Source organism: Hyaena hyaena, unplaced genomic scaffold (genome assembly GCF_003009895.1).
Source record: "Hyaena hyaena isolate Hyena2069 unplaced genomic scaffold, ASM300989v1 scaffold_734, whole genome shotgun sequence".
In the NCBI taxonomy this organism is placed as follows: domain Eukaryota; kingdom Metazoa; phylum Chordata; class Mammalia; order Carnivora; family Hyaenidae; genus Hyaena; species Hyaena hyaena.
Window position 1 is genome coordinate 513245 of NW_024081365.1, and position 27272 is coordinate 540516.

The window sequence follows — 27272 nt, forward strand, 5'->3', positions numbered from 1 at the left end:
AGAATGTTCTGATTATATGTTAAATCCATCTGGTCCAGTGTGTCATTCAAAGCCACCATTCTTTGTTGATTTTGTTTAGATGATCTGTCCACTGATGCAAGTGGGGTGTTCAAGTCCCCTACTATTACTATTACTGTACTACTATTGATTAGTACTGTTATGTTTCTATTAACTGTTTTTTGTATTTGGGGGCTCCTGTGTTGGATGCAGAAGTACTTATAATTATTATATGTTCTTGTTGGATTGTCCCTTAATCATTATATAGTGTCCTTCTTTGTCTCCTTATAGTCTTTGTTTTAACGTCTATTTTGTCTGACCTAGGTACACTGCTACCCCAACCTTCTTTACACATTCAGTTGCATGATGTTTCTGTATCCCCTCACTTTCAATCTGCAGATTTCTTTTGGTCTGAAATGAGTCTCTTGTAGGGAGCATACAGATGGGTCTCGTTTTTTTTTTGTTTGTTTGTTTTTTAAGTTTATCTATTTATTTTGAGAGAAAGTGTGAGCAGAGCAGGCACAGAGAGAGAGGCAGACAGAGAATCTGAAGCAAGCTCCATGCTGTTAGCATGGAGGCCAACGCAGGACTCAATCTCACGAACCGTGAGATCATGACCTGAGCCAAAATCTGGAGTCTAATGCTTAACTGACTGAGCCTTCTAAGTGCCCTATGGTTCTTGTATTTTTATCCATTTTGTCACCCTACATCGTTTGATTGGAGCATTTAGTCCATTTACATTCAAAGTATGTACTGATAGATATGTTACTGGCCATTTTACTTGCTTTGTGGTTGTTTGTGTAGTTTTTCCCTGATTCTTTCTTCTCTTGCTCTCTTTCATGGTTTGTTGGTTTTCTTTAGTGATATACTTAGATTCCTTTCTCTTTATCTTTTGCTTATCTGTTACTGGTTTTTGGTTTGTGGTTACCATTAGGTATGTATATAACATCTTCTGCATATAGCAGTGTATATTATGTTGATGGTTGCTTAAGTTTGAACCCATACTTTATTCCTCCTCATTTTAGGTAATATGGTGTTATATTTTACATCCTTTTATTTTGTGAATCCATTAACTAATTTTTGTAGATACACTATCTTTATGGTTTTTATGTGTCCTACTTTTTTTAGTCTTTCCTTCCCACTCAAAGAATCCCCTTTAAAATTTCTTGTAGGGTTCATTTAGTGGTCAATAACTCTTAGATTTTGCTTGCCTGAGAAACTCTTTATCTTTTTCTTTTTTTTTTTTTTAAATGTTTTTATTTATTTCTAGGAGAGAGAGCGAGCATGAACAGGGGAGGGTCAGAGAGACAGGGAATCACAGACTCTGAAACAGGCTCCAGGCTCTGAGCTGGCCGTCAGCACAGAGCCCGACACGGGGCTCGAACCCACGAACCGCGAGATCATGACCCAAGCGAAAGTCGGACGCTTAACCGACTAAGCCACCCAGGCGCCCCTACAAAGGACATTTTGAATGATGCCTGAATGATGGTGGTTACTGAAATCCTGTCTGGTGCAGCATCAAAACTATTCCTATGGTCCCAACCTGGGGTACCAAAACCCCCAAAAAACAAAACCAAAAAACTACTTGTATGTTCTGTTTTCAGTCTTGGTGTTTGCAAGATAATGTGCAAATCCCATTTAGCAAGATATGTTACAGTAAAGACAGAGTAGTACCGTACATTTAGCAGTTTCAAATACTTTTAGGCTCTTTCTAAATCACTTAGCAAAAAAGTCTGTTACATTTTGTTTTAGCTGAGAATTAGATGTCATATTAGGCTTCATAATCCTAAGCCTCTAATATGTCTGTTTTGTTTATAAATATAGACACATTTTGAACTCAAAATGTGACGCATTATTCTCAGAGGAAGATCTTTTAATAGAGACAAACATGAGAAAAGGGCTGCTGTGTAAAGGTGTTGCAATGATCTTTGTAAACTGTGGACACTGTAGAAGTAACAAAAGTGATGGAAGACAGGAAGACGATTAATTATCTTCCTCCTATAGAGAAGACTAAAGGNCAGAGCCCGACACGGGGCTCGAACCCACGAACCGCGAGATCATGACCCAAGCGAAAGTCGGACGCTTAACCGACTAAGCCACCCAGGTGCCCCTATCTTTTTCTGTAGTGAATGACAGCCTTGCTGGATAAAGTATTCTTGGTTACGGATTGTTCCTTTCAGCACTTTGAAATATGCCACGCCATTCTGGCCTACAAAGTTTCTATTGAAAAATCGCTGATAACCTTAGCGAGTTTCCCTTTGTATGTAATTACCTTTTTTCTTGTTGCTTTAAAAATTTTCTTTATCACTACTTTTTGCCATTTTAATTACTACATGCCTTTGTGTAGACCTTGTTGGGTTAATTTTGCTGGGGGACCTCTTTGCCTTCTGGATGTGAATACCTGTATCCTTCTCCAGATTAGGGAAGCTTTTAGCTATTATTTCTTGAAATAAGTTTTCTGCTCCCTTTACTCTCTTTTTTTCTTCTAGAATCCTTATAATGTAAATGTTATTATGCCTGATGGAGTCTCTGAGTTCCCGACGTCTATTTTCATTTTGTATAAATTTTTTTCTCTCACCTGCTCAGCTTGATTAACTTCCATTATTATTCTGTCTTCCAGGTCACTAATTCATCCCTCTGCTTCCTCTAGACTGCTATTATTCCATCTAGTTGTGATTTTAATTTCATTTATTGTGTTCTTTATCTCTGGTTGGTTCTTTTTCATCTCTTTGTTAAGGGTGTCACCAATGTCTTCCACTGTTTTCTCATGTCCAGTGAGTATCTTTATTGTTACTTTAAAATCTCTATTAGGCATATTACTTTTATATCCATTTCACTTTTACTGTGGTTTTGTCCTGTGCTTTTCATTTGGGGCATATTTCTGTCTCCTCATTTTGTCTAAATCCCTCTGTGTGTTAGGAAATCAGCTATGTCTCCTGCTCTTGAAAAGTAATGCCTGTATGAATAAGAGGTCCTGTAGTGCCCTGTAGTGTCCCCTGATTGCTAGGTGTTTGGTGGTAGGGGATGGGTATGCCCTGCTGTGTGTCTTGGTCACTTTTTCTTTTAGTCTGGTTGTCTGCAGAGGGTCTCTCTGCCTGTTGTGGGCAGTGTTTAGTCTCTGGCTGGGGTGCAACACACAATTTTAACACCTTGGGCTTCCACAGGGCCTGCTGCCAATGGGCCTGAGGCCTTGCAAAATGCTTCGGTCAGGAGACATGGTGTTGGCAAGGTTTCTGCAAGTCTTCTGGGGGAGTGGAGCCACAGCACTGGGAACTGAGGCAAAAGTGACTAAAAAGGGTAGATTCCCCAAAGCATGACGAGGTGGGCATGGCTTGGTGTTAGCAACTTAGGTAGTGAGTGTCAGCACTTGGCTGGTTTACATAGGTAGCCATGTGTTAATGCTGAGTTGTGGAGACAGATGGCACCTACCATCTCCTTTGTTTCTATAGAAGTCCTTCAGTGATCCCTGCTGTTCCAGGACATGCTCCAAAATGAGTAAACCATTCTCCCTTCCATATGTTCCAGGTGTTTTTTCAAACTGCTACTTCTATGCTATAGCTCCGTGGGCTGTTTGTTGTGCTGCCTGTTTAAGGGCAGGAACTCAGCTTTCTCTCACACTTTAGGCTCTCCTAGCTGATGTTTAAAATTCTAGACTTTAAGTCCCTGTGTTTTAAGAACTCATGAAATTCAGCTCCACTTGTTTTCAAAGCCAAATGTTAATGGGGATTCATCTTCCCCATTGCAGGCTTCCCTGTGTAATAGTCTGTTCCTCTCCTTTCTCTTTACCCAGAGCCCCTCCCCTCTGCAGACAGCTGCAGTCAGTTTTGCTCCCAACCATGTCTCTGCCCTTTCTACCCACTTCAATGTGGCTTCTTCTCTAACTTTAGTTATGAAGTTGTTCTGCCTATCTTCGGGTTGTTTTCTGGGTTTACACAGATGTGAGTGTTATCTAGTTATATCTGTGGGATGCGCTGAGCTTAGGATTCTCTTACTCTGCCATCTTCCCAGCCTCCAAAACTTTCATGCTTTTGATTAGGAAATTACTAGAGAGTGGTGGAAACTGTCACTGTCATTCAGCTAGTTAATACTTTTTTTTTTTTTTTTTTAACATTTTATTTATTTCTAGGAGACAGAGAGAGAGACAGCGTGAGCAGGGGAGGGTCAGAGAGAGAGGGAGTCACAGACTGAAACAGGCTCCAGGCTCTGAGCTGGCAGTCAGCACAGAGCCCGACGCGGGGCTCGAACCCACGAACTGTGAGATCATGACCTAAGCGAAAGTCGGACGCTTAACCAACTAAGCCACCCAGGCGCCCCTCAGCTAGTTAATACTTAAGACCAAAAAAAAAAAAAAAAAGTCCTCTAATACCTTGTTTATGATGATGTTTTACTATTTTAAAAAAAGTAGTCAGAGATGTAAGGAAAGAAAAAGTATTTTAAATAGAAAGACTATTTTAATTTTCATTATATGGAATGTGTTTACTGATCTCTACTTAAAATGGTTCATATCTTTTTAAATTATCTTGATTTAATAAATAAGTGACTTCCTAGAGTTCCATTACTAAAACTAAAGATAGGTGATGAGCTCTTCCAAATTAAATCATTTCTAGTTTAATGTAGCAAATACAGAGAGCTTCAAAGCACCTATTGTTGCTTTTACCTTTCTTTTTTCTTTTTTTAGGATTCGTTTAGATTTTTCTTTTAAAAAAAATTTTTTTTAATGTTTATTTACTTTTGAGAGAGAGAATGCAAGTGGGAGAGGGGCAGAGAGAGAAGGAGATGGAGAATCTGAAGCAGGCACCAGGCTCTGAGCTGCCAGCACAGAGTCTGACATGCGGCCTGAATTCACAGACCATGAGATCATGAGCTGAGACGAAGTCAGATGCTTAATCAACTGAGCCACCCAGGCGCCACTCTTTTAGATATTTCTAAAAACTTTCTAAAAGTTATTTGGAAGGTAAGATTTTCTTTTGGACAACTGGGTGCATCTCTTCAACAAGTTAGTATAGCAACAATAAAAAAGATGGTCCTAAATTAAGAGACTTAAAAGATGTAAATAGATATAATATATAAATGCACAGGATATTTTTAGAACTGGGGAAATCTGAAGATGGACTGGATATTAGAAGACAATAAGGATTTACTATTAATTGGTTAAACATGGTAATATTTCAGCTATGAATGTTCTTATTTTAAAAGAAACATATTGAGGTTAACAGAACACTATTAAATTTTTTCAGCATAAAAGGCTTTACCTTTTTATTACTTATTAATCATATATCAATATAAAGTGACCTCTTTTCATAATTCATTCAGTCTTAAATTTATTTTTCTAATTTTAATACTGCAACCTCAGCTTTTTTAATGAGAATAATTTCATTCTGTCTCACCGAACCATTTTGTTCAGCTTTATTGTACCATTTTTACATGAGCCAAATTTCCTTTGTACCAAGAAAATTAATGAATTTTGCATTATATCCTCAATGAAACTATGTGAGATAAAACTACTTTCATTTACTATTATACTTATTACATTTTATCTAATTTCTGTCACCTTAGTTCTGCTGGTTTTAAATATCCTTGGATATTTTTCTACTTTCTATGTCTTTTTAAAATTTTATCTTTTGCAAGATACATTATTCTAACCTAATAGTTATCTTAAAGCATTTCAGAAACATTTTATAATGTATGTAAGTATATCAAAATAATTTAAAAATAATTTTAGATATCCATTTGTAGAAGATAAAAACTTCAACTTCAGTATTTGTCACTTTTCCAGTATATTCCTTATTTCCTTCCTCAAACCTGTATTGCACTTAATGTAAACATTTTTAAGGGGTGCTTGGGTGACTCAGTCGGTTAAGCGTCCAACTTCAGATCGGGTCATGATCTCATGGTTCATGGGTTCGAGCCCCGCATCAGGCTCTGTGCTGACAGCTCAGAACCTGAAGCATGCTTTGATTTCTGCATCTCCCTCTCCCTCTCGCCTCCCCCCCACCCCCAACCCCCCAGCTCGCACTCAGTTTCTCACTCTCATTCAAAAATAAACAAAAAAAAATTATTTTCAAGAATTTAATAGCAATTTAACATTTTACAAACTAAAAATTTCATTTCAAGAAAATAAAAATGTATAAATTCAACATTCAAATGATATAAGAGATAAAGTAATGAGCAATAACTTTTCTCCCATTACTGGCTGAGAAGTTTATCTCATCTAGTCACCCTAAAAATAGTTTTCATTTCATCACTCTTTCCTTCCTTATTCTTAAGTTATCTTTTAATGTCTCACTCAGTTATTTGGAATGCATTATTAGGACATTTTACAAAGATAACTGGGTGGCACATTTTTCAAGACATTCAAGGTCTGAAAATTTACCTTGGTATATAAATAAAAATTTGTTTAGATATAAAATATAGGGTCATACATTTTTTTGAGGTGCACTAGACACAATTTTTGTTTTCTGTAATCTATTTTTGCAAAATCTGAAGCTTCATTTCCTAATGTTGTTTTTCTTCTCCCTGAAATTGTCTGGGTACTTTAGTTTTGAAATACAAACATTAGGTCTTATTATTTTCCTTTTTAATTTTATATTTGGTAGACCCTCAATTTGTAATATTCACTCATTCATTTTACAGATTTGTAAGTTTTTTTATACTCTTTAATCATAATATCTGATCCATCAGTCCCTACTATTTATTCATGAGTTGGATCTCTGTGATCTGAACTCAGTGGCTTAGAGTTCAGGATATATTATATCCTTTTACATTCTAAATGAGATTAATAATTCAAACTATTGAATTGCTTTGTTATACCAATAATGCTTCTGAATTCCAAGATTTCCTTGGCCTGTTGTCATTTTTATACCATTATGTTGTTATCCTGGCCTTTTTATGAATTAAATTATAATTAATTTCAAGATACTGCACATATTTTCATATGAGACTAACATTTGAAATAGCAATTATAAAATTACAAAGATCCAAACATGGTTCTGAGGGATCACTCAACATCATCCATGGGGAAGAAGCATTTTCTTAGAATACTGTTCACTCTAACAGTTTTACCTACAGAAACCTAAGCCCAATATCCAGTTTAATTTCTGCTCTGAGAGAAAAAAATATGCCCTGTTCTCAACTCACCAGTACTTGTTTCTTTAAATACACAAAGAACATCATTTACCTTTCATCAATAAAATGAATGTAAACTGGCGAATTTCAAAACCCTCAAATGAAGGCCACCGAAAATGTACTCACAAAGACATTCTTTTCACCTTGAATAATTAATATTTAGACTAAAATTTCTTAAATATTTAGAATGAAGTAAACCACATAATTTCAGAATGCATATAATCTAAGTGTAATACAAAAGTGAAGCTTTGAAAAACCAAAATAAAGTCAAATTTCAATTCTGTCCAGACCTTAAAAAAAAAAAAAACTGCTCAGTTTGAAAAGCCTCTACTTTATGTACTACACTATAATACTTACAAGCTGATGTTCTAATAGTTGAATTTTTTCATCTTTTTTCTTTATTTCCTCTTTAAGTTGTTTTATTTCATTTAATAAATCTTCATTCTGAAATATTTAAAAAAATTAACATGAAGTATTTAAAATACCCTAATGAGAAGCATTAAATCAACAATGAAGACTGGATAATGACTGGTTTATTAAGGGAAAACTCTTCTTAAATGTGCCAGCTATTAACCTATGAATAAATAGAAACCCATTTTGGTTCTTCCAAAAATTCATAATATAATGGAGTCTAACATGTAAAAAATGAATAAAAGCAACAGTAGCTAACATTCATTAAGTACTTATCAAATGCTAAGAGCTAAGTACTTTTAGATATCTAAGCATTTGATCCTGAGTACAACCCTGAGGCGTTACTACTATCCCCTTTTTACAGATAAGGAAACTAGGACATGGGCCATATACTAAAACAAATTACATATAAAACAGTAATTTCACCCAGATTTCAAGGGATGTATGAGAGTTGCCTATCAGAAAAAATGAAGGGTTCAACAAACAGAAGGAACAACATAATTAAAGGCAGAGAGTCATTTCACGGCTGGTTCAGAAATCAGCAGAAAGATAAATATGCCTGGGAGGGTAAGAGGGAGATTCTTTTTCCATGAGCCACTTTCCTGAGAACTGCCTGACTCAAAGACAAAATACCCTGTCAATTTAGTCTTTAAGAAATTCCTGATAGTATTAAACGGAAACCTTTGTCAAGTTAAGCAGTTTAGTCTTTAAGAAGTTCCTGGGGTGCCTGGGTAGCACAGTTGGTTAAGCATCCAACTTCAGCTTAGGTCATGATATCCCAGTCTGTGGGTTCGAGTCTGGTGTCAGGCTCGGTGATGACAGCTAGCTCAGAGCCTGGAGGCTGCTTCAGATTCTGTGTCTTTCTTTCTCTCTGACCCTCCCTTGCTCACGCTGTCTCTCAGAAATAAATAAAACATTAAAAATTTTTTTAAAAAAATGCCTGATAGTATTAAATGGAAACCTTTCGTCAAATTAAGCAGAAATCCAGTTACATTTCCAAGTGTAAAGTAGCATTACCTTTTGTTAGCCCACTGTGTTTACTACTATTCAAGTAACCAGAAATATATACTGAGGAAATAGTACAAGCAAGGATATAAGTATACATGAAAGACATATCTTGCCAAGGAAAAAACTATGGAGACAATTATAATTATAAAATGCTGTTACTGAGTAAAGTATGTAAAGTATCTCTTGCAGATACATTGGGAACTAACACAAAATAGTGCAGTCTCTTTAACAGGAGATCAGAAATAGACATTTTGCAAATATCATATAAGCTTCACAAACAATGAAGAAGAAAAGATCTTTGTTAATGATGTTATATGTACTGCAACTGGGCAAGACTGTTTATTATAGAAAAACTGATTTCCAGGTGAATTTAAAACGTTTAATTTTTTTAAAAATCATAAATCAAGAAAAAAGAGGGGCACTTGGGTGGCTCAGTTGCTTAATCGTCCAACTTTGGCTCACATCATGATCTCATGGGTTGTGAGTTTGAGCCCCATGGTGGGCTCTGTGATGACACCTCAGAGCCTGGAACCTGCTTCAGATTCTGTCTCCATCTCTCTCTGTCCCTTTCCTGCTCACGAACTGTCTCTCTCTCTCTCTTTCCGATATAAACATTAAAAAATTTTTTAATGAAACAAAAAGACAAAAAGACTGCAGATCACAAAGGATACATTTTTTAAGCTATGTGGCAAATGAAGCTATTAAGAAATGGTAAGTATATTTGATTACATAAAAATTTAAAGCATTTATACAAGTAACACTAATGTTAAAAGCTGGTGAAAACCTATGCAAATATTACAGAGGATTTATACTCAAGTATATTAAGAGCCTGTTCGAACATACAGGATAATTTTCTAGGCCTCAAAAGACAAATAAACCAATTCCCACAAATATACGTGCAACTGGCAAAATGTTCTGACTTATTGAAGAAATATAAATTCAAGTATTAAAAGTATTGTTTTATAGACATTAAATTGGGGGGGAAATGTGATGAACAAAACTACAGAAAAAAATGGTACATTATCAGACATCAAAACTGGTCTTTCTGTACAAACACACGGCTGCACATAGAAGTCATAAAAATGCTTGCACTCTGATTCAGTCATCCAACTCCTAAGAAACTATGTCAAAGAAACAATCCTAAGTATCAAAAAATCTACAAAAAGTTGTTATCTAAAAGTTTACAAATTTACAATTGTCCTAAAAGGAGGCAACTGAAATACAATGTAGTAATCCGATGGAATACTATATGCTATCATTCAGTCACCTCTGGGTTCTGCCAGTGTTGGAAGAAATGGACCTGAAAATAAAATCCAAATACAATGGGATATCATATTAATAGTCAACATGTATACAGTATTTAACTTTATGACACGCACTGTTCTAAGTATTTTAAACATAAGATGGGCAAAGGAGAACACCTATCAGGAAATAGGTAACTCCAGTGAAGTTTTAAAGGATGAGTAAAAGGTTCTGAAGATACAAAAATATGTCAAGCTTTGGATTTGAGGAAGAGATTCTAGTATCATACAACAATACACAGATGAAGATAAGCATAGTATATGTGGAGAATTAGAAGCAGTGACTCTATCACACACAGGCTGTAGTGAATAGCGGATACCAATTTGGTTAGTAAACCAGGCAAGAGCCAAATCATAGAGGGCCATGAATATCAAGCATGACCTAAGCCAAGGGAGTGACAGTGCATTTGAGATGGCTATTTAGAGGACAAATGTGAAAATAACAACAAATTAGGGTAGGGAATTTGTTACCAAAATGTTATAATACTCCAGATGACAGCAGGAGCCTGACCCAAGAGAGTGAAGGGAGAAGGAAGAAGAGCAGGAATCAAAATTAGGAGGTTTTGGCAATTCTCTCTCCATGTGAAAGAGCAAAGAGCAAAAAGGGACAGTCAAAGAGTGATACCGATATTTCTAGCTTGGGTTGTTTAGGTGTGCCACCAAAAGAAATGGAGAATAAATGAGAAATATGTCCAAAGAGGAAAATTTGTGAGTTTCAGATATATTATTAGAGGTACCTGGGGCTGGGACACAGTGGAAATGTCCAATGGGCAACTGGATTACTCAGTGTGAAAGAGCAATTTCAGGGGCCTCTGGCTGGCTCAGTAAGTAAAGTGTCTGACTCTGGATTTTGGCTCAGATTATGATCTCCTGGGTGTGGGATCAAGCCCTCCACAGGGCTCCATATTTGGTGTGGAGCCTGCTTAAAATTCTCCCTCTCCCCCCCCCCCCCCCCCCTTGCGTGTACTCTCTCACTCAAAAAAAAAAAAGAGAAAATTTCATGTTATCAACACCTATGTTATATATGAAATCATGACAGTAAAAAGTTCAAAGCCAACTGGACTAAAGATATAAATCTATACTCTAAAGAAGAGGAGGAACCTACAAAAGAAACGGGAAAATGCTGAGGAGTGTAAGGGATTTCAGAGAGAAGTGACATAAATATCAAGGATAAAGCTTTTAAGGTAACAGTCACACCAAATGTCTATAGCATTAAAACCAGTAGCTGCTTTCATTCTTCCAGGTTTCCACGGTAACTAGAAAGAGGTTTAAGGAGAGTCAAGGAAAGGTTTATTTGGTTTACTGAATTTATGATAGGTAAGGTACAAAAATTTGTTTGTTTATTTATGTTTTTGATTTATTTCTGAGAGAGAGAGAGAGCATGAGCAGGGGAGGGTCAGAGAAAGAGGGAGACACAGAATCTGAAACAGGCTTCAGGCTCTGGCTGGCTGTCACCACAGAGCCTGACACGGGGCTCGAACCCACGAACTTCAAGATCAAAGTCAGACGCTTAACCGACGAGCCACCCGGGCACCCCAAAGTACAGAAATATATAAACTGAGGATGAAGAAAGAGCAGAAAAAGCACATTGAAGATATGAGAGGAGGAAATAATTAGGTCCTTACCAGTAGTAGAAGATAAGAGTCAAGAACCTAACAAAGGGTGGTGATCCACAGCACAGTGGGCATTTTTGCCCTGTAAATGACACAAGGTGAACGCGAATGAAAAGAGATACAGGTAAGTCAGAAAGCCAGAGGGCAGGCAGCAGATCTTGCTTGATAAACACAAGGCCACTCTCAGAAACTGAGAAGAATGGCTGAGAATGAGGTTTGAGGACAGAGGTCAATGTTGAGATCAGCTCATCAAGGGAATGGGAGAGGGAGCTGTTCTGAGATAAAAGACAGATTAGAGATATGGCAGGTCCAGTAGAGACTGCAGATTCTAAATTTGCAATGACACAAGTCATTTGTATCATTTGAAGCTGTGCTGCTGGATGAGAAGGGGAGGGACATAACTGGGGATTTGACACTGAAAGTGCAAAGAAGTCCAGGGTACTGGAAGCAGTATCAGCATCTTACCTTGGATAAGAAGGAAGACTAGAAATTATCTGTTTGGAGGGAAATGGAGTAGGGACAAGAAATAAATACTGTGTAACAACATGTCTATCATGTAACATTAAATATATAGACAAACTAGAAAGGAACAAAGAAAATATTAAAAACATCAGTTGTATAAAAAAAGTTGGAATTAAAATTTTTTTCTTTAAATTACTTCTTCATATGTAAAAACTTTTCACAAAAAAGAATGCAGAAAAAAGTCATCTTCACTTTAAAAACGTCAGTCACAAAACTTAAAACTGAGAGATGATCAGAAACCAACCAAGTCTATGGTTGTCAACTGGTATGTATGTAAAAGTTTTATTTTTTTTTTAAAAGATGTCCTATTGCAGACCTGCTGATTTAGAATATGATACTCATAACAGGATGGAAGCCCAGAGATGGGAAGAAATTTGTGCAGTAACAGGTAAGATAACACATTGAGAAATCAAGACTAGATAACCAGATAACTCCTAGTCCTATATTCTTTTGGTTTTGGTTGTTTTAGATGCAATCTTGTTCCAATAAGTCACCCCATATCCTATGAGAAAATTATGCTTCTTTGACCTCTAAGTCCAGGGCTGACTACTTGACTTGATTTGGAGAAGGTGATATTTGCAACTTTCAAGCAAAATCCACATGTGGTTCTGCCAATGCTTTTTCCCTGAGGTTCAAAAACATATCCTAGGACAGGGGCTGATCCTCCAGACTGGGTCTCAGGATGAAGCAGCAGCATAAAGCAGAGTCCCAGCTGATCTACAGCCAATATGTAACACAGTGAAAAATAACAAGTGAGAAATACATTTCTGTCACTGCAAGACACCGATATTTCAACATTGTTTGTTGACTAGCAAACACGGACTAGCATGCCCTGAAAACAGAATGTGAAAAAAAAAAATAATTTTACTTAGAAACATTAAATCAGGAAAACCTGTATATGCTTAAGAAATATGTACTTCAGAAATAACCATAAAAGAAGAGCTTTTCTCAACTAAAAACAGAATTAAAAATGACCATTATAAAAAATATACTTTCAAACACTAAAATGCATCTGTATTCTATATAGTTTTAAACATGAAAAAAGATAAATTAATCCCATTTTCAGTATACTTCTTCAATATTGTGATTATATAGAAGCATCTGTTAATCACTATAACTGGTATATTTTTAAAACTAGTATTTATAATTATAAAAAAGAATTTAAAAACTTAATATTATTTATTGATTTAAGAAAAATAATTGTGCACCAGTAGTAATACAGGGACAACTAATCATCCAACCAATAAAATAAATTCAAATTAAAACAACAGAGTGATAAAATTTTAACTTATAAGGCAGCAAAAGTTAAAAGCAGACCTGATTAAAACTTAACACAGCAAAACTGCAGGTTTTAATACATTTATCATTAAATGTTTTGATTATTACTGCTTTATAATTTTAGTAATAAAAATTATTTTTTAATGTTTATTTTTGAGAAAGAGAGAGAAAGAGAGAGAGAACGAGTGAGGGAAGAGCAGACAGAGAGGGAGATACAGAATCCAAAGCAGGCTCCAGGTGCCAAGCTGTCAGCACAGAGCCCGATGCGGAGAATGAGCCCATGAACCATGAGATAATGACCTGACCCAAAGTTGGATGCTTAACCGACTGAGCCATCAAGGTGACTTAAAAAAGAATTTTTAAAAATTTAGCATGACTACCTAGTCATACCTTATATATTTGATCACCATCTTCTGGTTCTGGACTCGATGGCAATGATAGCTGAATATCATGCAATGAACCACTTCCATCATGCTGTCAGAGAGGAGAGAAAGAAAACATGAAATTAATACAATAACTGCAGACACTCATTTTAACCTGAATTCACCCCAGACCAAATGCTAGCATGGCAAAGAACAAATAGGATATAAGATTTTAGGAATCTCCTTTTCATCCCTACATATCTGTAGAAGAAAATGTCGAATAGGTAAAAAGAAAGAGAGGGGCAAGAATAATTTGTAGAAATAAATAACAGATAGTACATGAGTAGATGAAGTACAAAGCCACTGAAAGTTTTAGAGTGAGAAAAGGAATATGGAAAATTTCCTAAAGAATTTGAAGATTATCTCACCCACAAAAAATGCAAAATAAAAGTCAAATTACATCTCCTTTGTTTTTTTTTTGTTTAATTTTTTTAATGTTTTATTTATTTCTAGGAGAGAGAGAGAGAGACAGCGTGAGCAGGGGAGGGTCATAGAGAGAGGGAGACGCAGAATCTGAAGCAGGCTCCAGGCTCTGAGCTGGCAGTCGGCACAGAGCCCGACGCAGGGCTCGAACCCACGAACCGTGAGGTCATGACCTAAGCGAAAGTCGGACGCTTAACCGACTAAGCCACCCAGGCGTCCCTGTTTGTTTTTTTTTTTTTTTTTTAAAGAGAAACAACATCTCTCTCTCTTTTTTTTTTTTTCCTGAGAGACAGAGACAGCATGAACAGGGAGGGTCAGAGAGAGAGAGGGAGACACAGAATCTGAAACGAGCTCCAGGCTCTGAGCTAGCTGTCAGCACAGAGCCTGATGTGGGGCTCGAAGTCACGAACCATGAGATCATGACCTGAGCCGAAGTCAGACGCTTAACCGACTGAGCCACCTAGGCGCCCCAAATTACATCTGCTTTGGTTTAGATATGATTATTTGAGTATGATTTTAAAAACTTTTTAAATATTTACTTATTTTTTAGAGAGAAAGAGACAACGCATGAGCAGGGGAGGGACAGAGAGACAGAGAGAGGGAGAGAGAATCCAAAGCAGGCTCCAGGCTCTGTCAGCACAGAGCCCGACACTGAACTCGAACCCATGAACCACGAGATAATGACTTGGGCCGAAGTTGGATACTTAACCAACTGAGCCACCCAGGTGCCCCTGAGTGTTTTTGAGTCAGAAACAATAATATTAAATAACTCAACAAGGCATAGCCATAAAAATCATTTGATTAAAAATACTAGACAGGAGTATACATATTGCATGACTATTTAAGTTTATTTATTTATTTACTTCAAGAGAGAGAGCATGAGCAAGCAAAGGTCAGAAAGAGAGGGGGAGAGAGAGAGAGAGAGAGAGAGAGAGAATATTCCAAGCAGTCTCTGCACTGCCAGCACAGAGCGCAATGTAGGACTCAAACTCATGAACCGTGAGATCATGACCTGAGCCGAAATCAAGGGTCAGACACTTATCTGAGCCACCCAGGCACCCCTGCATGACTTTATTCATATGTATTCATATGAAGCCTAAGAGATGGAAAAACTAATTTATTGTGTTAAAGATCAGAACAGGGGTTGACTCAGGGGAAAGGGATTACTGACTGGAAAGAGTATTAGGGAGCCTACTAGAATGCTGGAAATGTTCTGTCTTAACTGTGTATGGTGGTACATACATACGAAAAGTTCAAGTTGTATACTTAAGATTGGTATACCTTAAAAACCTTACTGGATATATGTTATACCTAAACAGAAGTTGAAAAAGTTAAACTTTTTGTCCTTAAATGCAATAGAGAAAATGACAAGAATTAAGTCCTATCCCTTGCTGAGCTGGTTAGGAATAACCAAGAAATGGCATATTAAATAATTCACATGGGGCACCTGGGTGGCTCAGTCAGTTGAGTGTCCGACTTCGGTTCAGGTCATGATCTCACAGTTCATGAGTTAGAGCCCCGCATTGGGCTCTGCGCTGATAGCTCAGGGCCTAGCCTGCTTTGGATTCTGTATATGTGTGTGTGTCTCTGTCTCTCTCCTCTCCCCTGCTCATACTCTGTTCTTTCAAGTATAAACATTAAAAATTTTAAAAAAAGAATGATTCATGGGGCGCTTGGGTGGCTTAGTCGGTTGAGCGTCCGACTTTCGCTTAGGTCATGATCTCGCGGTTCGTGGGTTCGAGCCCCGCGTCGGGCTCTGTGCTGACTGCCAGCTCAGAGCCTGGAACCTATTTCAGAATATGACACACACTCTCTCTCTGACCCTCCCCTGCTCACACTGTCTCTCTCTCTCTCTCCTAGAAATAAATAAAACATTAAAAAAAAAAAAAAAAGAATGATTCACAGCCAGCCTAAAGAACGGTGAACAAGTATAGAATATGCCTGGGATGATGGTGAAGGACTGGGTCCCTACCAAGGGTGGTTTGACACCTGGTTTGTTCAGATGGTACCTAGCACCCTTGAGATACCCACTGAACCAACAATGTTCAAGGAGCGCTACTATCATCATCTTCCTCAGACCTGTGTGTCCTGAGAAAATAAATCTCTTAGACCACAGAAATGTCCTGTATTAAAACAACAATGCTAAAGAAGAAGACCCAAGCATTTAGGACATTTTCTTCTTTACTGAATCAGAATCTCTGGGTATAGGGCCTATGAATGCGTATTTAGATTGACAGCAAAAAAAATAAGCATTTGTCAATTTTCGAACATAAATAAATTATATTTTTATTGGTGAAATCATATGGAGATAAAGAATTTGACCTGAGAATGAGGTAATGTCCTAATGAATAACAAATGGTTTCAGAAAACCATGTTAAATGTTTAAAATAAAAAAGAAATTTTACAAGACTCATCTCAGTAAAAAGTTCATCTCTGTTGTAAATACCGTGACATATAAAAACAGTCCTACGTATAAGTATATATTTGAGAAAAGAGAAACTGCAAAATCCTACTTATTTTCAAACATCTCTATCTTCTTCCTGAAAAATGCAAAGCAGGAACTCCAAAGAATGGGAGACAACACAAGTATATACTGCTTTTGCCTTAGACATGGGTATAGCTGTGGTAAGTATGTAGCAGAATAAGAAAAATAAAAAATCAGCTTTAAGGTGAAGGAACAAAAAAGGGAGCCCCAGGTAAGGAGAAAATAACAGTGAGACCAGCTCAGGACTCCAGAAAGCTGTATGTAAATTTCCAGGTTCAACCCTGAGTAGCACTTATTGAATCTGATCCTAACATCAAATACTTTGAGAAATAAATCAAGACCACTGCCCAGGCCCAATCTAGCCTCTGAAAAGTGTATACTAAGGACAGATCTGACGAATATGCCAAAAGCTTTTAAATAGAAATGACATTACATCCACAATCCAAAGGTGGCTGGCTAGTCTGAACTTCTAACCTGAACCTAACCAGAGTATTGACCTGTTTTAAAATTAAGATGGTGCCTGGGTGGCTCATCGGTTAAACATCCGACTTCTGCTCATGTCATTGTCTCGCAGTTTACGAGTTCGAGCTCCATGTTGGGCTCTTGTGCTGCTTCAGATTCTGTGCCTACCCCTCTCTCTGCCCCTCCCCCTCTCATGTGCTCTCTCACTCTCTCAAAAATAAACATTACCAAAAAAAAATTATTTTAATAAAATTAAAATAAAAACCAAAAACAATAGAAAACCCAAGAAAACCCACAATATTCTCCATAGCATTTAAACAAAATTAAGTGTCTCATAACAAAATTCACAAAGATCTAAGATACAATCCACAATTACTCACATATAAACAACAAGGAAAATCTCAACTCACACAGGAAAAGACAATTAACAAATACCAACGTCAAAATGAGACAGAGGTTGGAATTAATTGAAAGAGATCTTACTAGGGCCCTTATAAACATTCTCCAAAAGTAAGACAGAACACTTAAAGGGAATGGAAAGAGAAAGTCTCAGAAAAGAACAGAATACGTAAAGTGGAAGTACATGCAAATTTTAGAATTGGAAAGATTCAATAATTAAATTTCAAAATGCACTAGCTAGACTTAATACCAGCATTTGAGATGACTTAGTGAACTTGAAGATGCATCAACAGATGTCATGCAATTTGAACCATGAAGAGAAAAAAAGATTGGGGGAGTGGAAAAGGAATAGAGCTCTCTGAAGGAAATATGGGACAAGAACGAAGGATCTAATATTCATAGCATTAGAGTCACAGAAGGCAGGGTAGAGGGCAGAAAAAAGTATTTGAAGAAATAATGGACAAATACACCCCAAACTTGGTGAAAGACATAAATCTGCAGATTTGGGAAGCTCAATTTAAAAGAAAATAGACAAAGCATAGTCTCTGAACATAATGGAATTTAACTAGAAACAATAACAGAAGGATAATCTTCAGACTCTTCAGAGAGTAAACAACAAACTTTAAATCATCTATGGGTCAAAGAAGAAACCTGAAGGCAAATAAGAAAATATTTTGATTTGAAGAAAAATGAAGATACATTATCAAAATCTGTGGAATTCAACTAACGCAGTGCTTAGAGGGGAAATTATTGTAAGAGACACTCATATGAAAACAAAGGTGTCAGGGCGCCTGGCTGGCTCAGTCGGTTAAGCGTCCAACTTCATCTCAGGTCATGATCTCATGGTTCATGGGTTTGAGCCCCATGTTGTGCTCTGTGCGACAGCTCAGAGCCTGGAGCCTGCTTTGGAGTCTATGTCTCCCTCTCTCTCTCTGTCCTTCCCTCTTTCTCTCCTTCTCCCTACCTCCCTCTCTCCCTCTCTCTCTCTCCAAAATAAAATAAACATTGAAAAAATAAAAAAACCTCAAAAGTGTCAAAACCACAACTGGAGCAAAATAAACCCAGAGTAAGCAGAAAGAAGAAAATAATAAAGAGCAGAAATTAAATGAAATTGAAAATCAAGAAACAGAAAAGAAAGCAATGAAATCAAAAACAGGTTATCTGACAACTATAAAACGTCTAGCAAAACTGCTGAAGAATAAAGATAGAAGGCACAAATCAGACACATCTCAGGACTGAGAAAACAGGTATCAGGAATGAAAGCAGGGATATCATTAAGATGTTTCAGGCATTAAAGTACATAATGCAATAATACTATAATTGACTATGCACACAAATTTGATACTTACACAAAAGGGAGAAATTACTCAGAAAGAGCAAATTATCAAAACTCACCTCAAATGAAACACAACCTGAGTAGATGTGATTATTAATAAAATTATTTCATAATTTAAACCTTCCGTAGAAGAAATATTAAAGGCTAAATATTTTCCTAGAAAATTCTTCCAAAATTTAAAGGAATAATATCAGTTCTATATAATTTCTTAGAGAAAAAATAAAGTTAGAAAATTAATTCAGTTAAATGAGGCTACTAGCACTTCCCTGAACCTAACTAAACCAAGAAAAAAATCAAAATCCCCAAATAGAAATACTTAGGTACAAATCTAACAAAATATAGACAAACTTTCTATACTAAAAGCAAAAAAATCAGGGAGCCTGGGTGGCTCAGCTGGTTGAGTGTCTGATTTCAGCTCAGGGAATGATCTTGCAGTGAGTTCAAGCCCCGTGTCTGGCTCTGTGCTGACAGCTCACAGCCTGGCGCCTGCTTCAAATTCTGTGTCTCCCTCTCTCTCTGCCCCTTCCCCACTCGCACTCTCTCTCTGTCTCTCCAAACTGAATAAGTGTTAAAAAAAAAAAAAATTAAAAAAACAAAAAAAAGGAAAAAAAGAACCAATGAAAGAAATCAGAGATGACTTACATAAATGGAGAGGTATACTCTTTAATGAATTTAAAGACATTGTTGAAATACCAATTCTCTTCCAAATTCAACTACATATTAGTGCCCACTCAACCAAATTTCCAGCAGAATTTTTGCAGAAATAGAAAAGCTGCTTCTAAAATTTACATAGTAAGGCAAGAGATAATAGACAAATAATTTTGAAAAGAAAAAGTTGGAAGATATAATACTACTTTAAGAGTTACTATAAAACTATTGTAATCTAGAGAACGTGATATTGGCAAAAGGACAAACATTGATCAAAGGAATAAAAGAGTCCAGATACAGACACATTTATGTTCACAGGCATTTTTGACAAAAGTAGCAAGGCAATTCAATACAGAAAGGATAGTTTTTTCAACAAATGGTACCGGAATATCCAAATGCAATAAAATTAATTTCACTCATACCTCATAAACAGTCTGCAGACTTATGTATCAAGCTTAAAACTATAAAAACTCTCCAAATAAACAGAAAATCTTTGTACCTTAGGGTTGGGCCAAGATTTCTTAAATATGATACCACACCACAAACACGACCATAAAAATAGTGATAAATTTGACTTTAAGAGAAGAATTTTTGTTCTTTAAAATACTATTAACAGAGAAGAGAAGCTATGGGCTGGGAGAAAATATTTGCAATAATCCGCAATAATCCAGGTAAAGTACTGAGCATAACGTCTAACTCATAGACAGCATTTATAAATTGTTAGCTATTATTCAACAATATTGACAATAAAAAAAATAATGTGCTCTAGGGTTGGTTTTTTTTTTTTAAATTTTTTTTAATGTTTTATTTATTTCTAGGAGAGAGAGAGAGAGAGACAGCGTGAGCAGGGGAGGGTCAGAGAGAGAAGGAGTCACAGACTGAAACAGGCTCCAGGCTCTGAGCTGGCAGTCAGCACAGAGCCCAACGCGGGGCTCGAACCCACAAACCGCGAGATCATGACCTAAGCGAAAGTCGGACGCTTAACCGACTAAGCCACCCAGGCGCCCCTGTGCTCTAGGGTTTTTAACAGAGTTCATCAACTCACAATTGTACACAGCTGCCTAAAAGCAAATTTCATTTTTTTCAATATTCATTTGTTTTATCATTTACCTGCCTGCTAAAGTACTAATATATAAATATAAAGATCAAAACCAACAATAAAGCAGACATTTTTGTTCATGGGCAAAATAATAGACACCAAAGAAGATATACAAATAGTAAATAAGTACATGAAAATATGCTCAAAATGATTAGTCATTAGACAAATGCAAATTAAAACCACAGTGAGACACTGTTGCACATCTACTGAAAAACTTCTGAACAACACAATACCAGGCAAAGGCAAAATGCAAAATAACTGAAGGTTTCATTAATTGCTGATGGGAATACAAAATCATACAGTCCCTTTGGAAAAGAGTTTCACAGTTTCTTAAGTTACATATATAGTCACCATACAACTCTGCAGTCCTAACACAAGGTACTTATCCAAGAAAAATGAAAACATGTGCATATGAAAATCTGTGCACAAATGTTTATATTTATAGTAGCTTTATTCATAATTGCCAAAAAGTGGAAAGGGACACAAATATCCCTCAACTGGTAAATGGATAAACAAACATGCATTCATACAATGGAATACTACTACTTAGCAATAAGCAGGGAATAATTAGTAATACAAGAACAGAATGAATTAATTTGAAATGAGTTATGGTAAGTGATAAAAGCCAGACTCAGAAAACTATATATGATTCCCTTATGTGACAGTCTTGAAAAGGTAAAACTATAGAAATATAGAAGAGATCAATGGTTAAAAAAAATCATTGGTTGCCAGGAGCTAGCAGTGGGTATAGGGATTGACTATAAAAGTTAAAAAAAAAAAAAAAAAAGGAATTTTGGAGGTGATTGTAATACTGCACAACTGTATGGATCTGTCAAGCTCACAGAACTCTACAACAAAAAAGGCTGAATTTTAGAGCATGTAAAGTTATACTTCAAAAAAGCTGTATTAGATTGAATTGTGTCTTCCCTAGAAATTTATACCAATCCAAAACTTGTGAATAGAACTTCATCTGGAAATAGGGTTTTCACATGTAATCAAATTGAGGTCATAATGGAATAGGGTTGAGCCTAAATCTAATATGACTGGTATCTTTATCAATAAGAAGGGAGAAATTTGGACACACAAACACACAGATCATGTGAAGGTCATGTAAAGATGGAGGCAGAGATGGGAGTGATGAATGTACAAAGGAAAGAATTGCCAGCAATCACCAGAAGCTAAAGAGGCAGGGAAGCTTCCTCCCAGAGCCTTCAGAGAGTACATGGCCCTGACAACACCTTGATATCAGATTTCTGGACTCCAGAACTGTGGGAGAATAAATTTCTGTTGTTATATGCCACCCAGCTTGTACTTTATATTGTGGCAACTCTAGAAAACTAATAAAAAAAAATTGAAACCAAACAAAGGGAGACAGTAACACCAGATAAATCTCAACAATCCCAAGAAAAGTAAAAGTGATATACCAATATTACTAAAACACAAGAGGCATGGTAGAATTAAAGATACAAAGCATTAATGAGGATAAATCAAGACTTCAGTGGTCAAAGAAGCACTCCATCAAGATGATGTGCCAATCATAAACATTTATATACCTAATAAAATAGGGCATTAAAAGAAGAAATGGAAAAATCTATAGTTAGAGCAGGAAATTAATACTACTCAGAAACTTGCAGATCAAAGAGAAAAATTTAGTAAGGATAAAATATAAATAACACAATAAAAAAGTCAATATAATAGACATACTGCTACCTAAAATATAGAGAATTATGTTTTCAAAGAAACATAGAAAAGTCACAAAAATCAAGCATATTGTAATCAGGAAATTATATAAACTATGGTCCACATGACAAATCTAGCCAGATGTCTATTTTTATCATAGTCCATGAGCTAAGAATGGCTTTTACATTTTTAAGTAACTGCATTTTAAATGATTTTATAAATATCTACATAAGAACCACGATTTTGCTTCTTATCCAAAAGAGCTAAAATATTTACTATGTAGCCTTCCAAGGAAAAGTTTTCCACTCCTGCTTTAAGACACAAAGCAAATATCGACACATTCCAAAGAACTTATATCACATAGATATTATTAGTCTAAGATTAGAAATCAATAAAGGATGAAAACCCATACACAAACCAATTATTTTTGAAAATTGAAATAATATTACTCTAAGTTAAAAAACGTTTATAATATAGCCCAAGACAATTGAGAGTTACTAATGTTTAAGTTATTGGTATGCCTCAAGGGAAAAAAAAAACACTTTCCAAGTTTTCTGACAGTCCAACAGTCTAGATTTAGCCAATCAAAGAGGGAAAAAGCCCATTATTTCCATCAAAGGACAGAGGCTTAAAGATCATGAATAAAATCTCCAACCGAATCAATTAAAAAATCGTCTCCTCTCCAAATAACTCTGACACTAACCAATGGTAGTATTCCCCATAAACTTCAATTCAAATGAAGTGTCCACGCCAAAATTAGAAAAGCTTTTTCAAGCATTACAGGGGGAAGAAAAACATTACATGGACAGAAAAAACTTATCTTTTTAAAAAACACTGACTAACAATCATATATGCAATGTTCATGTTTCATATCGCATATACTAAGAAGCTAATATTTACTGAATAGTATTGGCATTGTTCTAAGGATTTTGCATAAACCTATTTAATAAACCCATAAATGCAAAACTACATAAAACTACAACATCCTACTGCACAAAAAATAAGCAATTCATAGTAACTGATTGTCCCAGGTATGCTGGGCTGCTTTGCTGAATGGATGGACTGTCTCACAGTTTCTATGATTCCTAATTAGGATTTTTGAACTCTAAATACAATTATCCTTACTTAACTCTTGTGCCATTAGCATTTTATTAAAGATTCAAAAAGAGAAATGTTCCTTCATCCTAAGAGCATTAGAAGACTATTGTCAGCAAGCCATCTTCCACTTTTCTCTTTTGACATAGCATCAAGGTAAACTCACATATTAACTTATTGGAAAACCCTATTAACAAACTCCATCTTACCCAGGCGGCTCTTCCATGAGTTTGCAAAAACTGGGATCTTCCTATGAGTTCCAGAGCAGCTGCAATGGACATAGACACTTGAAATGACTAACAAAAAAGTTTGGCAGCGTTGACCAATCTCTGCTGACAAGCATCATCAGTGATGTCAACAAAGCTGCCTTGTGTTTCAGAAATGCTACAACACAATCACAAGAGGCATCCTAGGAAAAGGGGTAGAGGAAGAGGAGAGATTGGTGTTTTCATTTTTTTAATAAATCATTTAAATTTAAAAAAAAGACAAAAGAATATGGATGAACAATCACATCACATCACATAGACTCTCATGTGCACTGAAAATAATTTTTGAGTAATGCTGTAATGCACCTATGGGATTACATCTAATGATTAAAGCTATATTTGAGAGGATTTCTGAAATACAAACTTATAACTCCTGATTTTAAATAAGTGCTTCAGAGGGGTGATCCTAACAAATGATTGGGATAAATTATATTTTTAAAATAGAAAAATCTGGTATTCAAATTGACTACAACATTGTTATATTAAGATAGATTCTGTAATATTTTAAGCAATTATTATAAGTTTCTTCTGTTTAGATTTTTTTATTGAACCCAATTGTATATTACTGAATCAGGATCCTTTTCTATATAGGTTTCTTCTGTCACTTGAAAATATTAGTTGTCAATTTCTTCTAATTTTTTAATTAAAAAATACTTAATTCTTCAAACCATCTGTTAACTATAGTATGAAATAAATAATTGCCTCTAGACTACTGAGTTTTTCCTCAACATTTACTTTAAAATCCTTCTGTGTCCAACTGTTTAGTAGATACTTCAGCACATATGTCTGGGTTTTCTATTCTTTCCTACTGCTTTATGTTTCTATTTGTGTCAATATTACATCCTGTTCTAAAGAGTTTCCTCCCACCCTCTTTTCTCTTTTTGTCTTTCTCATTCTTTAGTGTTAACAATTGTGGAGTCATTTTGATGAATACCACAAATAAAGGTGTTTTGATTTTGGGTGAAATGTTAGTACATCTATAAACAGCACTGGGAAGAACTATAGGTTCCAATCATACACTCAGTTTGCATCCTTGCCCTTTGTAACACATCATTTTTATAATTATTTAATGTTTATATGTTTTCCTAGACTATAAGGTAGCTGGCTGGGTTACTACATTAATATCCATGGAGTAAATTAATTTTTAAAACATTTAGCCTTCCTATAGAGCATTAAGTATTTTCTTCAAATCTTTTACACAAAATTTTGCAGGTTTCTTTATAAAACATCACAAACATCTTTCAGAATATTTACTAATGATTAAATGCTTTATTGATGCAGTGATCATTTCATTATTTCCAATTTAAATCTATGATTTATCATCTTGGAATTCTGAGTATAGCACTGTTTATATATCAGGTTTCTTGGGGGGGGGAACTAAGACCCACAATAAGCAATACATTTATATCACAACCAAGTACATATATTCTTGAATTTGTGTGCATGTATGCGTGTATGTGTGTGCATGTGCATGTATCTAAATAAGGATGGGTGAATAGAGGATGGATACACATACAGATATCACATCAAAAATGTTCCACAAAACAATATTTGTCTTTGCTACATGTAATGCCCCCTGATAGTTCCTACACTATTCTACTTTATTGGAAAAAAAACTCTAGTTATAATGGTCAAAATTTAATTCAAAACCCACTAACCAGTTGCAATGTGTAGTTTAAAGAACAATGCACTACATACAAGAATTCTGTCTTCTTTCTTTTTATCTTCATTATTATCACAATCTTAGTACTCAACAAGTGTTTAATAAAATATACTGAATGATGAAATAACACTAATTTAATGAGTATTAAAGTAAATGGAATTAGCTTTTTGAGTAGCCACATAAAATTTTGAGCAATGCAAGCAATTAAAAACCCCTGACCTTCATATTTTTATTGCTGTTGTTGCCATTATTGTAATACCTAACATTTATTAATTGCTTTCTATGCATCAGACATGCTCATAGCACTTTATCTGAATTTCCTCATGTATTCTTTATAATAATCCTTAGATAGGAGCTATTATAATCTCTATATCTTTTATAGGGAATTTATTCAAGACCACACAACAAAGAAGTGGAGGAATTGGTCTAAATTCAAATTCTATTTTCTGAAATTACATTCATTCTTATTAACTTTCAGCATTAATACCTAGAAATTTAGCATTATCCCAATTATTCCACTAGTAAAAACAACTCGAGTATCAACAGGTAAATGTACACACACACAGAGATGCCATTCATCAATAAAAAGTAATGAACTGCTGATACTCTCAAAACAGATGAGTATCAAAGCCATTATGGTGAGTGAAAGAATCCAGAAACAAAAAGGGTACACACTGGATGATCTCATTTAGATGAAATTCTAGAAAAGGCAAAACTCAGTAACAGAAAGAGCAATGGGTATCGCTTTTCGGCCTTTTGGCTAAGATCAAGTGAAGAGCAATGGGTGCCTGGAACAGGTTTGAGAGGACTGATGGCAAAGGGACATGAAAGGATTTTAGCAGCTGTAGAAATGTTCTTTATCTTGATTGTAGTAGATATAGCTTTTGGCCTGCTACTGGGTCTCAGTAGTGACTGAATGGTTAACCATGGGCCACCAAGTTACCATGCTACCTGAGCTGCCAATCATGAATTGGATATTATCTAACACACAAAGTCATAAAGTTGGGGGTGCACAGAAACATTCCATCATCAAATGAAAGTGGTATAGAAGTGATCGGGCCTGAAGAGGCCCTAAGGATAACATGAAGAAGTGGCTCAAATGCCACTGCCCCCCTCTCCTCCCTTCTTTCTCTATGACCTCATGGGGAGTTCCCTAAAATCAGCTGACAGAGGAAGAGAAGACTCATGTTTGGTTTACAGATGGTTTCATTCAATATGCAGACAACACCTGCAAGTGGACAGCTGCAGCACTACAGCTCCTTTCTGGTACATCCTGGAAGGACAGCAGAGGAGGGAAATCCTCCAGCGGGCAGAACTTCAAGTAATGCATGTGACTGTTCACTTTGCCCAGAAAAAAAAAAAAAGTCCAGACATGTGATTATATACCAATCGACAGGCCAGTGGTCAAGGACTTAGAAGAAACATGATTGAAAAAGCAGTGAAAAGGAAATCTGGGGAAGAGATATGTGGATAGACCCTCTGTGAACAGGCAAAAATACGAAGAAATTTATGCTTCATGTAAATGCTCACCAAAAGGTGATCTCAGCAGAAAAAGAATTAAAAAATTAAGTGGATAGTCTGATCCATTCCACAGATACCAGTCAGACTTTTTTCCTAGCCACCTCTGTCATCATCCAAAATGGTTCATGAACAAAATGGCAGTGGTGGCAGGGGATGCAAGTTATGCATAGACTCAGCAACATGGCCACGTTGGCTGTGGTCACTGTTTAGTGCCTAACTTACCAGCAGCAGATATCGACACGGAGTCTCTGATATGGCACCACTCCCTGGATGATCAGCCAGCTACCTGGTGGCACACTGATTATACTAGACCCACTCCATCATGGAAAGGATGATGTCTTGTCCTTACTCTAATAGACGCTTACTCTGGATATGGACTTGCTTCTCTGTTCACAATGCTTCTACCAAAACTACCATCCATGGCCTTACAGAATGCCTCCCCAATGTGGATGGGCCTCATCCAATTAGCTTAAGGCCTGAATAGAAGAAAAGGTGGAGTAAGGGAAAACTCACTGTCT

At 36.1% G+C, this 27272-nt stretch overlaps 1 protein-coding gene across 5 annotated transcripts in view; it reads right to left on the reverse strand.

Moving 5' to 3' along the window:
• CCSER2 (coiled-coil serine rich protein 2) overlaps window positions 1–27272 on the reverse strand; it is a 168305-nt gene that overhangs the window by 34092 nt on the left and 106941 nt on the right. For all 5 annotated transcript variants that reach the window (XM_039218064.1, XM_039218066.1, XM_039218068.1 and 2 more), the window contains 2 exons: window positions 13646–13729; window positions 7480–7566 (listed from right to left, as the gene is read on the reverse strand). In XM_039218064.1, coding sequence (XP_039073995.1) covers window positions 7480–7566; window positions 13646–13729 — 171 coding nt within the window. The remainder of the gene's footprint in view (window positions 1–7479; window positions 7567–13645; window positions 13730–27272) is intronic.